The 15,741-nt window shown below is 33.6% G+C and overlaps 1 protein-coding gene across 4 annotated transcripts; it reads right to left on the bottom strand.

The window, feature by feature from the left end:
• Window positions 1-3,893: 3,893 nt before the first annotated feature.
• Window positions 3,894-12,138, bottom strand: LOC125825374 (protein MEI2-like 4). 4 transcript variants are annotated; one of them, XM_049504716.1, is made up of 15 exons: window positions 11,583-12,138; window positions 10,958-11,154; window positions 10,754-10,799; window positions 9,642-9,983; window positions 8,956-9,383; window positions 8,664-8,822; window positions 7,573-7,689; window positions 7,333-7,481; window positions 6,970-7,064; window positions 6,480-6,893; window positions 5,514-6,168; window positions 4,693-4,777; window positions 4,538-4,606; window positions 4,270-4,449; window positions 3,894-4,122 (listed from the first exon to the last, which is right to left on the bottom strand). In XM_049504716.1, the coding sequence occupies exons 2-15, from the start codon at window positions 11,021-11,023 to the stop codon at window positions 3,997-3,999; spliced, it is 2,931 nt and encodes a 976-aa protein (XP_049360673.1). In that variant the 5' UTR covers window positions 11,024-11,154; window positions 11,583-12,138; the 3' UTR covers window positions 3,894-3,996. The 4 variants fall into 4 exon arrangements, with proteins under 4 accessions (XP_049360673.1, XP_049360674.1, XP_049360675.1 ...); XM_049504717.1 differs by having other exon boundaries at window positions 11,717-12,125; XM_049504718.1 differs by having other exon boundaries at window positions 6,480-6,887; window positions 11,583-12,049.
• Window positions 12,139-15,741: the final 3,603 nt, after the last annotated feature.

Here is a 15,741-nt window from a genome sequence, read left to right on the forward strand (position 1 = left end):
AAAAAGCTAAATGATATCTCATAATCATCTTGACATTTAATAGGTTTATAAAATTATTCAAAATGTAAAAAAATATTTAGATAAGATTTTAGAATTGAGAATTAAAGTAATAGTAATAAAAGAATGTGGGTAGAGTTGTGGCAAAAATGTTGGCACCGAAAGTGGTGGAGTTCCGTCGATGACAACTAATTTTTGAAAAAGAAAGAAAAAAAAGCAAAAAGGTTAAAACTATCAAAAAAATAAGAAAATACATTTTATAATAAAATACTCGTAAAACTAATATTATAATCATTATTTTAAGTTTTTCATGCTCTTTATGAGAGTGCATACTCTCTCTATGTCAGATTGTCAAAAAGGATGTTATAACACCAATTAAAAAAAATTGTTCAAGGGTAATAGAACCCCCCCAAAATTTAAGTGTCTTTTTCAACAACAAGTTTTACTTTAATGGGGTAATGATGTATTTTCTCTATCGTATTCATAGTCTTTGAAATAGTAAGAATCTAGTAATACCAAATCATTCATAAACTCCATATGATAGATCTTTTTTTCCATATCATAGAATAACTCCTTTCAAAATTATGATTTCATAGCATATTCATTAGATACTTATCTAAAGCATCTAAATCATGATCATCTTTTCACAATGACAATACTTTAATCGGAAGCAACTTATTACATAAAATCATGATTGATAATTTATCTAAATGCATCCTTGATTCATAAATTCTTCAATTCATAATACATGAATATCAAGCTCAGTTCATAATCATAAAGCACTTGTATAGCATGGTTTTTCAAATCATGCACAATAAGATCAATCATGATGAAAAAAAGTCTTAAATCAATTGAACCCACAACGTAATAATGAAATCCTAAAATTTAGGTAAGAATCATTAAGTAGAAATTGAGGTTTCTTTGGCACTCAATGGGTGAAGAGGAACCCATTGATGAATTTCTCACATACCTTGATGAACCCTAGTGTTGGATTTGGAAGAGGAGACTTGAAGCTTGAGGAACCCTAGATCACCTTGAGAGAATCCTTGGAGAAGAAGACTTGAGAGCTTTGGGAGTTTGAGAGAGAATGGTGAGGGTTTTGATCTTAGAAATGGTTATAGGACTTAGGAATAGTCTAGAAACGATGTAGTTTAGATATAAAAAGAGTAAGAGAAAACTCAGTTAATCCTGAGAAATATATGCCGAAAGGCTTCTACATCACCATGTATGGGTCCGTATATCTTTCTACAGACCGTACTGGTCATCCATAGATCAATTATTGGAAACTCAACTTTTTGAACTCAAACCCGAACAACCAACCACGACCCATAAACCATAACACGACTCGTAAAGCTTTCTCATAGAACTCAACCCTAGAAATCCTCTTAAGTCCGGGCCATCGACCACTACTAGCCATGTATGGTCCATAGTTCCTTTTATGGGTCGTAAGGGCAATCATACACTCAATGACTAAGAGTCCAGGTTTTTGAAGATCAATTGCATATCGCTTTCTACGAGCCGTAGTTCCTTTTACAACCCGTACAAGCTGACCGTAAATTTAAGGTACTAAAATCTCACAAAGTCTAGAATTTACCCTACGAGCATCATACACGACCCGTAGAAACTCTCACGACCCATCTTGTTGGTCCGTAAAAACTCATCCGAGACTTGACATTTCTCAACTTTCAGGATATCATCCATGAAAGCCATCTATGGACCGTAGAACTAAGTACAACTCATACTTGACCTCGTACAAACTTGCACTATCAAATTTTCTGTATTTTTTCCCTCCAAATCAATTATTCTACTTTCGAGGTGTTACATTATATTTAGCTTCAAATGCATTATTTCATGAAAGTATATTTAGCTTCAAGTGCATTATTTCATAAAAGAGTTCCAGAAAGTATATTTAGCTTCAAGTGCATTATTTAAGAAATAAAGAAAATTCATATTTTTGAAAAGCGTAGTCAACCTTAAAGAAAGCATAGTCAATTTTAAAAGAAAGCATGGTCAAACTTAGAAAAAGCATAGTCAATGTTTAAGGAAATCATGTTCAGCTTAAAAGAAAACATATTTCAGCTTTGAGAAAGCATAATCAGATTTCTAGGGAAATATAGTCAGTTTTAAAGCAAATTTAGTTCAGTTCTAATGAATTATTTTGAGCAAGGACTCAAAGAAAGAGATTTTTCAAATTTTCCCCTAAAGCATGACACTTTTTATTAAAGTGTTAAAGTTTATGAGAAAAAGTGCATGTTTAGGGAGTAGTATTGAGAACCTATTTGGGTTAGGATTCAGATAATCCAAACCCCAGAATTGCGTCACCAAAATATGATAAGAACGTGTCTTGATTCAGATGATTCCTCAAAAAGTCCCTAGTAAGGGCTCAGAGATTGTATCCATAAGTTAAAATAGGTTTGTCTTATACTTTTTCAAGGTATAAGATGACTCTAGCAATATGGGCAAGATGTTGTATCATTTTAAGGATCATGTGATAGTTATTGATTAGAGAATCTCTCCAAGAAAATTAAAATTATATTATTTTCAGTATTTGTATTGATGCATATTTTCATTTATAAACGTTTGTTGTTAAGTACGCATGCATGATTTACTATTTCTTTGACTTAATTTTAGTATATCTTAAAATTTACTCTTTTAGCTTTGTTACTTCAGTCCTTAGCCAATAGTTTCATTCAGTTCTTTTACATACAATAAATTTCATGTATTGACATCACTCGGCATTGCATTATTCTATGATGTAGATTTATGAATTTAGGATCGACAATAGGCGTATCACTAGGATCTCACTTTCATCCAGCTTTGATGAGATCTCCTTACTTTTGAAAGGCTTCGATTTATCTAGCAAATTAGTAGTTAATATATGTTGTTAGTAAAGTATTAAGGTAGCTTGGGGCCAATAACCTATTTTCAATACATAAGAGGCTTCATAGACAAGTTAGTTGATTCATAGCTTTCGCCATTGCTTTATAAACATTTGCATATTATATCGATTTTAGATTTTTAACTATAAAATTATTGAGTTCATTTTCTTAAGTTGTTGCATGTTCATCTTTTAAAAACTTTCGGATAGTGTTATAGTATATAATTAGTAACAGACCAGACCAAGAATCCATTTGGAACCAATAATGGTTTTGAGTGTCGGCCACATCTAGGGTGTAGATTCGGAGTGTGACACAACCCTGTATTCTTCCTCTCCTCTCTCTATCTCTCCCAAGTCTCACCCGCTTTTCTCTCTATCAAATTGCATTCGTTGTATTCCGTCGCATATAACTTGTATGTATTCATCCTCTCTCTAATATCTCCCCTCTCCCTCTTCTTATCTCGTTCACCTATCTCCTCTATAAAATTGTTGCTATGAATCACAACTACTCACACTATAACTTTAAATCTCTAATTATGTCCAAATTATAGTCGTTTTAAATTTTCTCGCTATTCAATGATAATAAAGAATTTGTAATAGCTAATGAAGTTAATGGTAATAAAGAATTTGTAATAGCTAATGAAGAGTAACGCCAAAGTAACGTTAAAATATTTGAAAGAAATAGTGGCCAATCAATTATAATTCATGTAATTTGGAAGGAATGGATTGGGAGGAGAGATGAGAAAAAATTTCTTAATAATATTGTCAGTTGACAAAAAAATATATATGGAAAATGCCAGGATAGAGAAAGAGATACAAGAGAACCCTCCATTGTGCCGCAAATGTTTTATGAATACATGTAAACTCATATGTGTGATTATCATGAATTAGTAGCCTCCCAAATCTTGCAAAATTTTGAAGCTCCACTGAGATGCCTCAATTTTCATGACTATTTCAGGAGTCTGTCCCAAAATTCAGAAAAATACAAGTCTTTTCTTCTTTTTTCTTGCCTTACCAGTGACCACCCTAATGTACATTAATAAAAATTGGGTGGATATTTCTTTCCAGTCTCAAAATCCTCCTATTAGTAGGTTAGTACCAACAAAATTGCAGCAGCTTCCTCAATTTGATTCATTCACAGACTCTTCAATTATGAAATCCTTGCTCTCTTGGTAGCTTTCTTCACTCGTGCCAGCCCGATTTTTGCTGCTTCTTGGCCTCATGTTTACACCCATGGGAAACGGCACCTGCAAAATCACGATAATGAGAACTAATTTTCCTCCCACACAGATCACACTTTTCCGAATTGAGACCAAATATCAAGCTGATAGTCCCCCAGATACAAATGGAACTATAAAAGCAAAGACAGCTATTTGATAGAGCTGTGCTCATACCTGATCACCAGCATTAGGGCCATCAGTGTGGAAGAGGATTGGTCGGCATCGCTTATCTTCATTCATCAGGCTAGAATTCTGGAAGTGAGCAATGAGTGCAGATTTTCCCTGAATGCGACCATATGCAAGTGATGCCACCTTCTCACTATTGAATTTTTCCCATTTCTTTCCATTGAATGCCTGACAAATATTTTCTCACCTTTAATGATAGGAAGTTACCATCAAATTGAATAGAACTAATTTTGTTTAGGGTGCCAGAACCACATACATTATAAAATGGAACAATAAGAGAAGGCTCAGTCATGTTGATAAATGCGTAACCTACATTGCATTTGTTCTGCAACAAAACAAACCAAAGTTATATAGAGAGTACAAACAAGATCCAGAACACAAGAAAGCTTTCACCATGGACAAAGCACTAACCTTGAAATCAATGGGTAGATAGATGAAATCATATGTTCCTCTGTGACGCTCATCTATTGCAGCCAAAAGCATTTTTGAAGTATATCTAAAAATCCCCAGGAGAAGTTAAAACATGGCACACCATTGCAAATTTTGAAGACAAAGAATACAAAAAATATATATCCAATAGCTGAACAAGTTTGTCGCTGTGACAACAGATAAATGATCTTTATACTCAAAAGATGAAAACTGATCTTGAAATGAAGCCTTAATGTTATTTTATTCATCCCATGCTGGTATACAAGCATTGAAATTTTGCAACCAAAATACATATAAATACGGTATGTTCATTAGATGCATTGGTGTCAGTATCAATGATCTATAAAATGTAACTAGAAAATCTGTTAAATAAGTTACAACTGGGACACATTGGAGAAAATGTCAGAAATATTTCAAGTCATTCAGCAAGATAAGGAGAGAGGAAAAGCTTTAACATGAGAAGGCCTGATATGTAATAGCACTCACCATGCTACTACATGATAACAGTTCAAGGTGGTAGACAGTTGTTACTCTCTACTTGTACAGACTTATGGTAATTTTATCTACACATATGCTAAATGACCCACCAAGTCAGGGTAGTTTTCAAGAGAACTCAAGAAAAATCATCTCAAATAACAAAGAAACTAATGGATTAGTAATCTCTCAACAACAAACAGCTTCTTCATTTTTTTGGAGTAAATTCCCTCCACATCAGCATCTTTAGCATAATGTTTTCACATCAGCAAATAGAAGGGTTTCAGGTATAAAATAAAATATCAATTAATAATAAAACAGTGACGTACTTGTTAGGAATATTCTTTATCATTAGGGTTGTCCTATTATCGTCCCCTCGTGCAATCCGTTCAATATCCAGTTCAAACTGCTTCTTGTTGTCAGTCTGACTCAAATTGCCTTCATTTCTACGGATCCGCATCCTTTCATTTGGAGAATCAAATGAACTGATCATAGGAATTATTTGACCTCTACCAGGAAACATTAAACTTCTCTGCTGATGGGAATGCAATCCGACATTACTGGAAGACATTGGCAAGTCTATACAGCTGCCACCAGTGCGCGAGAAAACGTTATGAGGAATGAACTCCAAAGTATGTGGTGAATTTCCAGACATCCTCATACTGCCCAGAGAACCTGGGTGAAAACCAGATGCATCTGGAGATTCTCCTGCATAGGCATGTCTTCTATCCCAGAGAGAGAGGGATGGATTAACAGAAGGTGCTGAACCCACATGATGGTTGTTTATTGGTACAAGTGCATTGAGCATGTGAGACGGAGCCCTTGGAACTGAATGCAGTTGTTGAGGACGAGAAGCACAGACCCCACCTACATATGTTGGTGAGTTTGGCCACATCATGCCTTGAGGCTGCGATTGATGTGAATTACTCCACATGTACTGGTGCCCAGGAGAAGGACAATTCACATTTCCATTTGGAGTAAAAACTGAAATGAACAGAAATAGCAAACATAGAAGATCAGTAAATAAGCAAATTTGGCAGACACTTGTTTTTATTTATATGGCCCCTGTACCTGTACCCTTACAGGTACAATTGCACTCTCAGCTCCGTTAGAAACTGCTGACCCTCATTAAAATGAAAAAGAAACATATCAGAGAATTGGCTAGGATACAAGCAAATTTCAACAGTCTCATTCTTCTTCTCGCTTCCCTCTCTTTCAGGATTATAACCACTATTCCAGTCAGTATAACATTTATCCTTGCACAGAACGAAGACCGGTGATATGGAACTTCTTACCTTCATTTAGTTCCACCGGTTGCCCATTAGGGCCAACTCTGGAGAACTTTCGGTTTTCTATTGCTTCTAGTGGCCTGATATTCATAGTTGCAGAAATGCCGCCCGGAGAAATGGAGGAAGTTCCATTAGATAAACCATCATGGTACTCTGGCAGAGAATGAGGATGGAGACCTGATGTGCCCCGAAAGTCAAAATTGATTTGGCTCTGCAGGTGGCCAGTTTCACCAACATTGGCTTGGTTACCCCCCTTAGATTCCAACCTCAATAAGCTGTTAGGAACACTGAATGATAATCCACAGTCAAATGCATTATCCAAATAGGAATTAATGGCAGAACCACTGGCTGATTGTCTGCCCAGAAAAGATCCATTTTCCATACTCGAACCATGTCCTCCATGTGGAAGTGATCCTGGAACTTATGATTTAAGTAAAGTGAATGATAATACTTTTTCTGCAAGAATTATAATGCAAAGAATGAAGAGTACTAGTACCAGAAAATCCAGTGGCTAAACTGCTAGGACTATTCTGCTGCAAATAAAGACCAGGTTCATCTTGCTCCAGCTCAGAAGGAAATTGCTGCGACAGCCTGCTATATTCAAACATAGGCTCAAATACAGAGTGAATCAGTTAAAAGAAAATAACAATTTCCCAGATTAACAATGAGTTCAAATTTGTGAAGCCTATAGAACACGAATAATTGGCATACTCAGCTATAAAACATAATATAGCTAACAGCTTTCTACAACAGCACTGTCCTGATGTCTCTCTCTCTCTCTCTCTCCTTTTTCTGAGAAGTGGGAAGGAGGGGTATCTCCAAGAAGAGCTAAGGAAAGCAAAATGTTAAAAATTCGCACCGTCTAGTACCACCAGGATGGCTTGCTTCAATCATTATCTGCTTCCCTGCAACGTCACTCCTGTTTAAAGCACGAAGAGCAGCTTCTGCAGCTCTAATATCATAAAACTCTATAAATTTGTGATGGCTTCTATGCTGAGTCTCGCGGATCTTTTAAAAGAAAGGGGCAAAAATGAAGAAAAAAAATCAGTAATATCCCTTACAAAACAACTGCATGCAAAAAGCTAGTAGACTAGCTGACCTCCTTAATCTCGCCATATACACCAAATATTTGACGAAGTTCATCATTTGAAACAGAGGAATCAAGGTTGAAAACCAGGAGAGTCCCTTGGTTGGCATCTTTTTCTGATGGATTGTCCTATCAAAAATGATCAGAAAAGTAGGGCTGAGAATTGTTGACTGAGAAACATGCGATGCAAAAACAACTCTAGCTCAGAAAATACCGCCTATGGATGATTTTTTTGGTATACTGCTTGCATATGGGAGATATATAGAAATGTCAAAAACAATTGTAGTGCCAGTAATGCCAAAAACAGGCATGGGAAAGACTAGTGGTGGCAAATGGGCGGGTTGGGTCAAATTTGGGCGGATTGAAAATGGATCAACATAAAATGGGTAATAATTCAACCCACCCATATTTGATATGGGTAAAAATGGATTGGGTAAAATACTAGTTTACCCATATTTTCATGAGTAAATAGTACTCTCTACTTAAGAATTCAACATGGAGAAAATATTTTAGCCTTTTTTAAATGAAAAATGTTGAAAATGCTTCATTTAGTTTTATTGTACCAGAAAAGTCAAAAAGAAATCCTATAACTTTTCAATATAAAATAAATTTATGTAATAACAAGGGGAAAATATTTTTAATTTCAAAGTAAATGAATATTTGCATTTTAGGACTAAAACATGCTTAATGCATTTTAAGCAATGTCAATACTAATACATGATTTGCTTATTTTACACTATTATTTATTATCCAATATAAAATTAAACAACTAAAAAAATATAATTATAATTAACAAAAGAAATGTACATTTAAAATATATATTTTTGGAGGGCCAAAGACTTCACATTTTCAATTATAGAGAAAATAATTAGTTCTATAGAAGAACATAAAAAGGAAGAGAAGTTACCGTATTTTTAGTGATATCATGAATTTTGAGCGAATAAAAGTTAGAAGCTTAACCCATTTGGCTAATCCATATTTTACCCATATTTTACCCATGTAAAAAGACACTCACCCGACCCATTAAAATATGGGCGGGTTACCAAAATATGGGATCATTTTGCCGGCACTAGGAAAGACCAAGAAAGATGAAGCATACATACCTTGGGAATTGAGAAATGTATGTCTAGCTTCCTGCGTCTCAGTGGTTTGTTCTGAAGAGCTTTCATGGCATTCTGTGATGCTCGAATATCATAATAAGATATCATAACAAAACCGCGATGCTTGCATGCTGTATATAGCATGCGAATATCTCCATATTGCTGTTCATAAGAATCAAACACAACAATTATCACCAATCAAGACATACAAATTTCTGTTTACATTTTAATTCTCTTTGAAGAGTGTAGAGAGAAGTTTCTGGAAAATGTACACCCACTGATTGACCGCTCTCACCTCAAAAAGAGTTTGTAGTTCAGAATCTTCAACACTGCTATTTATATTTCTTACAAAGAGTGTTCTAGATGGATTTTCCTCGAAAGGTTTCTGGCCACCAATTGCAGCATTAGAGTTGCCCAACAACAGAGTATAATTCCCAGCATATTCAGAATTTTGTTGTCCTGTAGAGGAACCATCTTCTCCTAGGTCCATACCTCCAACACTACTGAAAAGATCAAGATCTTCAGTTTCATCACCAGCATAGGATTGGCCAACATAGGCTAGCCCATCAGTAACCCCAGCAAGCAAGTCATCATCATCAGGGAGAAGATTTCCAATAGCATGGGCCTCAAGTTCTTTAAGGGACTCAAAACGTTCTTCTTCATAGTGTGAGTCAGCTGCTCCAACAGAATGACCATGTGGGGAATAGTTGGTCGGTAATCGCACTGCATACAAAATCCAAACATCAACTCCTCTTCCACCGACTGAAAAGCCGAAGAAATAAAACGAAAAAAATTGATAAGAGAGGGACTGAATTAATAAGTTATCCAACTACAACATAATCACAAGAGAAGCAGTGAAAGTACCACTTTTGACAGCCACTGAAATCGCAACGGGGAAATTTTTTGCCAAAAAAGCGACAACACTAGGAAAACAAAGTAATAGGCCAAAGGACTAATAAACAGAAGGAAAGCAAGACATACATTTTCTACTGAATAACTCTGATAATGAGCTCGAGAAGAGACCATTCTCATATTGACCTCCCAATATGCTAATTTTGTCGTCTTCTGCTGGATAAGATGCCAAGTCAGTGCTGACAATAGATCTTACACCCACGTTATAGTCAAGAGCTCTAGGTAAGGAGTGGGATGCTCTTTCTATTCCAACAGCTCGTCTTTCTATGATACTGTTAACTTTTTTGTCTTGTTTTAGATGAGAATCATGATGTTCAAAATGCTTCGCCGTCGGGGAGCCCAACGAAATATGATTCTCAAAGGGTGATGAATGAACAGCAGCTCTTTGTAAAGCATCATCACTTTTAAGACCTGCATGAGAAGGCGTCAGATAAGTGGAAAGAGAGGTTATCAAAACCCTTCATCTGGATCACAACCCTTTTCACTTGGAAATCAAAAGAATATCACTCACCCTTGTTATGGTATCTTTTATAAAGAATATACATGAATGGAGCCATGAAAAAATATGTCAGAAATAACAGGATTTGCTTGTCATTGCACGTTTTGCTAGCAGGACCTTCATTCTTTTTCTTCTTTTCTTTTTTATCATCACTAGAGAGGGGGGGTCATGCATTTGTTTGTATTTGGAAAGGGTGCACATATTTTGGATATCGGAAAGGTTAAAGCACATTAATTTAGACAAGATTCAAACAACCATTGCGCAAGATTCATACAGTCTAATTACCATTTCTGTCACCACCTTTCAACCGAATAAGTTTCCAAAAATCAATAGAGATACCAATCTTGTGTCACTTGAAGATGATTTAAACATAATTATCTTCTCTAAAATCATTTTAGAAAGAAAAGTTTTTGCAGGATGAGATCACATATTCTAAATTTATAGCTTACAGCACTGTAACAATAAGAATTTCGAGTAGGGCAGAAGAAGGGACAATGGAGATTCTTAAACTAATAGCTGAAACAATCAGTATCCACTACCACTTTCAAATCACGGCACTTAACTAGTCTGATAGTCGCATTGTGCATATGGCAGGCAGATGCATATTTGAAACAACGGCTAGCACTAGCAAACTCCTGAAATAAATAGGAACACACAATGTTTTATTTAAATTACTACTCACCATGGTAGTTCTGCAGGCTATTTGCCTTCCAAAATCCAACTTGCCTCTGTCAAGTTCAGACGAGGAAGGTATCAGTCACCGAGGAAAAAACAAGCAAAATAGTATTCCCACCCTACTTTATCCATTTGAGGCCTTATTCAAGACTGTTGTAACATTACAAGTATATTAACAGATTACAAAGAGTGATGTATGAACAATTTATACCTCATCACGAAAACATAATTCCTCGGAGAAGTAAGATGAAGGTGATAAACCCTGTAGCTCCCTCATTTGAGATGGCGTGATGCAAGTTGGATACAGAAGGAATTATCTAATCGAAGAAAGAATCCCTTCTTTCAATCAGACCACGAAATACATCAACCTTGTATGAAGCTTGAAGAAGATCCTGTTTCAAAGTAAATCTGCAATGAGAAGTCATTAAGAACCAATTTTTATACTGATTGGGCACAAAATAGAAACATCAAAGTAAGCAACTTGTCACAGTTGAGACACATACTTCAATTATGTTGTTATACAAGTTGAACAGTTAAAAGAAACGTATATATGGAACGGGGAGTAGCTTCAGCCGAATTCAGAGGTTGGATCATATCATACATGTTAAAATGAATTTTCAGCTAGATGCATTTAACAAGTCAAGACAGAATTAGAATTTCATAGGTTTGAAATGAATTAATCAAGCTAAGCAGATCAAGAAGAAGGATAGTTAATGTTTAGCAAAGAGAAAAGTTGAAGACCGATCGAACAGTTAAACGAAGCCAATTTTGAGTAGATCAAAAGAGGATATGCCATAATTGAGCTAAAAGTAGAAGGAAAACAAAAAAGCACGCACCTGTAGACAAGAGAATGATGAGAGAGAGATTTTTTTTTTTTGAATATATAGAAAAATTGGAAGGTATGAGAGGTAGCTATAAAGATTAGGAAGAGAGAACAGAGAGATGAAAAAATAGTTTAGGAATAAATTACGGCACAAGGCAAGGTAAGGAAGGGAAATTGAAGAAGAGATCTAGGTATCCGTGCCGTGCAGAAACCTCCAAAGCTTCGATGCCTTTCTCTCTCTATCTGTCTCGCTGTTTCTCTCTCTCTCCCCCCTGTTGTGTATGTGTTTTTCCTACATTGCACGTTAAACCACCTGTAATTTCTCTCTCTCCTCTTGCTAAATTGTTTATATTTTCTCCGTTTATCCACAGCTAAACATTCATAATCCCCGATCGGAAATTGTGAAGTTTTCCGGCGAGCGATGGCGGAGATCCCAACGCCGGTTTCTGTTGGAGAAATGGAGAGAGAAAAAGAGGAGAGAGAAAGTTAAAAAAAAAGAAGATGAAATAGTTTGTAGGAAAAACAATAAAGTGGATGGATTAATGTCCTAACAGAGAAATGAAATTGAAAAAATGGACTTTGAATTGAAAATAAACGGACCAGAGGAAGAATAAACAACACTATCTCTCACCCCCATAAAATAAGATGGACCAGTAGAATAACCAACCCCAACTCCACACCCCACAATTAATATTTTTTCGAAAATATATATATATACTTACCAACTAATAATAATAGGGTAATAATTATACAATATTATTCCCTCCGTTTTATTTTATATGAGCTAGTTTGACTTAGACAGACTTTTAAAATTTATAGTCTAAAATAAATGATAGATATTATCTCCGTTCAACAATACTTGTTCACCATACTATTTTGTGATGTTCAACAATACTTGTCCACTTTATGAAATCAATGAATAATTATACATTTAGTTCCTAACGTACCCTTATCATTATTATAATCATTTCATGTAATACATTTTTTGAGACGTTGTATGTATTACTCCTTCTGTTCCTAATTTCTTGTTCACTTTTGAAACGGTACACCTATTAAGAAGATAATGATTGACATAATGAGTATATCATTTTATCCTTTTTAATTATGAAGTAAAAATTGAAGATTTTTCAATAAGTGTTACCTTTTCAAAATTAATTAATTGAGGGAATAATGTGTAAAAAAAAATATTGTTCTTTTTTGATTTGTCAAAAGAGACAAGTATTGAAGGACAGAGGAAATATATTCAAAGAATGATATAGTAAAATTATCTTTCTATTTATAGTTTCTTAAAAAAATATGTAAAATCAATAATTGATAAATATTGTTACAAAGTGAGAGAGAGTATTTCAAAGTTAAATGATATAAACAGAGGGAGTAAATAAAAAGGAGAGGGTGTAAAAGCAGTGACCGCTCACCAGAGGCGCTCCAATGAGTTCCACAATCAATTTGACTCCATAATTAAAACTACAACAACTTCATTTATAAGGTCATCATCAATTGAATTTTCAATTTTTATTCCAAACTAAAATTATAGTAATAAGATAGGAATAAACGCCAATGATTACGATTTTTAAAAAATTTCTACGAATTTCTATTCGAGGGAAATAACCTCAAAATGTAATGTCATTTTGTATTTAAATTGGTTTCTCTCATTTCCTTTTTGTTTTTAAAAAAATCAAATTTGGTAACTTTTTATATTAAACATCTTTATAATCAAAAGATATAAAAATAATTTGATACATTAAATATATTTTTAATTTAAAATCACTATATTAAAAAAAATATACCTTCTAAAATTATGAGTTAAGACAAACAAACTAAAAATTGAGGGAGTAATATTTTGATGGATAAATATTTGACGTGGCAAATCCAACACGAGGTATCATGCAAGGTTTATGTTATTTTTCGATCATGGCATATTTCTAATTGATAAGATGTGCGACGAAGTTAACAAAGTTGGAGGTTTGGAGACAAATAATAAAGTTTAAAGGGTTCAGGTTGAGCAATACCATTACATAAGATCTAGAGTGTAGGTTCAATGATGCAATTCATGTATGAAACAGACATGGAAGTGAGGTTCGATACCTAGGTTATTCAAAACAAAAAGGTTTCAAGTATTTTGGGTCGTCGTCTATTATTCAAAGCTTTGTTATGCGTGTCTTCTTCAATTCTATTGCTTTGAAATGTTTTTACTTGGGTCGGAGGTCTATTAGAAACAACCTCTCTATCTATCATGATATTAATAAAATCTGCATATACTTTAGCCTCCCGAAATAGTACTGGTTGGATTACAACAAATATAGTACTATTTATTGTAATATTTTAAATTTCTATCCACAGTATTTTTGAGAGATTGCTTCAAATATTGATTAGCTGCTAATATTCTCACATACGAATTTATAATTCTAAACCCAAATAACTTGGTACTTGTGCATAAAATTTAACCTTTAAAGGATATACTTGAATTTAGTATGGCAAAAATCCTAAATTGGAAAGTAATCAAGTGATAAAATTGTACCTAAATCTGTTAAGCATGATTTGTTTGCATTTATGGAAAAATATATGACAAGTTAGATTGTACATTATAACATAATCTGTTGTGGCTTTGAATGTTTGAAAATGACTATGAATGCTTAGAAGATTATTGAAGTTATATCTATGAGAGTTAGGTATAAGTCCTAAAATTTTGCCCAACTTTCAGATGAAGCCTACTGCATATTTTTTAAAGAATCAATTATATTGTACTTCACAGTTGTCAGATACAAGATCTTTTTTATTTTTATAAATATTATAGATTTAAAATGATTTATCAAGATAGAGGGTTTATATATTTTATTTTACTCATGAAATTTTGTTTATGGGATGAAAGGCTTGAAAGTAGGTGTCAATAATACTTCACTAGAAAACAAATTGGGATGCGCTAAATATTTGTTTTAGCGGAAAAAGTTTAAAAATATCCTTATCGTTTTAGAAATGATTCAACAAAGTCTTCCTTTCGATATCGGGTCAAATTTGTCTTTTCTTCCAGCTGTTGGGTCAAAAATGGCTTTAACATATTAGAAACGTTTCAAAATGTTCTATTTTCCCCTATTGGATAAAAAATGTCCTTAATCTATTAGAAAATTTTCAAATTTGCTCTTCCTTCTACCTATTAGATAAACAAATTCCCTTAACATATTAGAAATGACTCAAAAATATTTTTTAATTCTAATTATGTATGTCAATAATTTTGTTTTACTATACTTTGACAATTATTTAGTTTTCTTTTGATTTGTATTTTTTTCTGCAAAATTCTTGCTTGTTTGTCTAAATGTTTATCTTACCTAATATAAGAATTTGTTTTAATATGAACTAATGTGTGAATTACCCCGAATGTATGTTGTATAAAAGCATTATCTTAGTCACGGAGAAAGAGAAATTTCGTTATGTATGCCCATTCTAAGATAATTTTTGTTGAATTTTTTTATGAGCGTAAATATAGTATCACTTAGCATAATTGATAAAAAAATCTCAGTAATTTTTAAAGACTAAAATTGTTAGGTAATGGAAAAAATAAATATAAGTAAAATGCCAATAAAAGTAAAATGAATTAAAAATTGAGTTTTAATTTATTTAAGTTTGAGAGCTAAAAAGAACTTTTAAAAATGTTATATTTATTAATAAAATATATCAAGATTGTAGGAAATGCGCGCATATCAAATAGTATGCATTCGTTGATAAACATATTTTTAGGAGAAAGGATGGCAAATTTGAACTACTTCTAATAGGTTTAGGGGCATTTTCTATCCAAAGGTGGAAGGAAGAAATTTTTGAATCATTTCTATACATTAAGGGCATTTTGACCAATAGGTGTAAGGAGGATATTTCTGAACCATTTCTAATACATTAAGGACATTTTTTAACCTTTTCTGTACGATTGATTTAATAGCTAGACGAGCGTTATTTTGTAGATCAATTACCAATATAACTCAAGAGATCGTTTGGTAGTGAGATAGGAAACAAGTTATTCATGTATTAATTTTCATATAACTTATACGACGTTTGATAGGTAGATAAAAAATAAATTATTCATGTATAAAATTAAGGAAAATTACCTAAATACACATCTTATTTTGCCATAATCTCTAAAATTCCCTATCATTTTTAAAAATTTCAAAAATTCTCTCTCAAAT

The sequence above is a fragment of the Solanum verrucosum genome, unplaced genomic scaffold, assembly GCF_900185275.1.
Source record: "Solanum verrucosum unplaced genomic scaffold, falcon-dt-bn FXZP01000051.1, whole genome shotgun sequence".
Taxonomy (NCBI): Eukaryota; Viridiplantae; Streptophyta; class Magnoliopsida; order Solanales; family Solanaceae; genus Solanum; species Solanum verrucosum.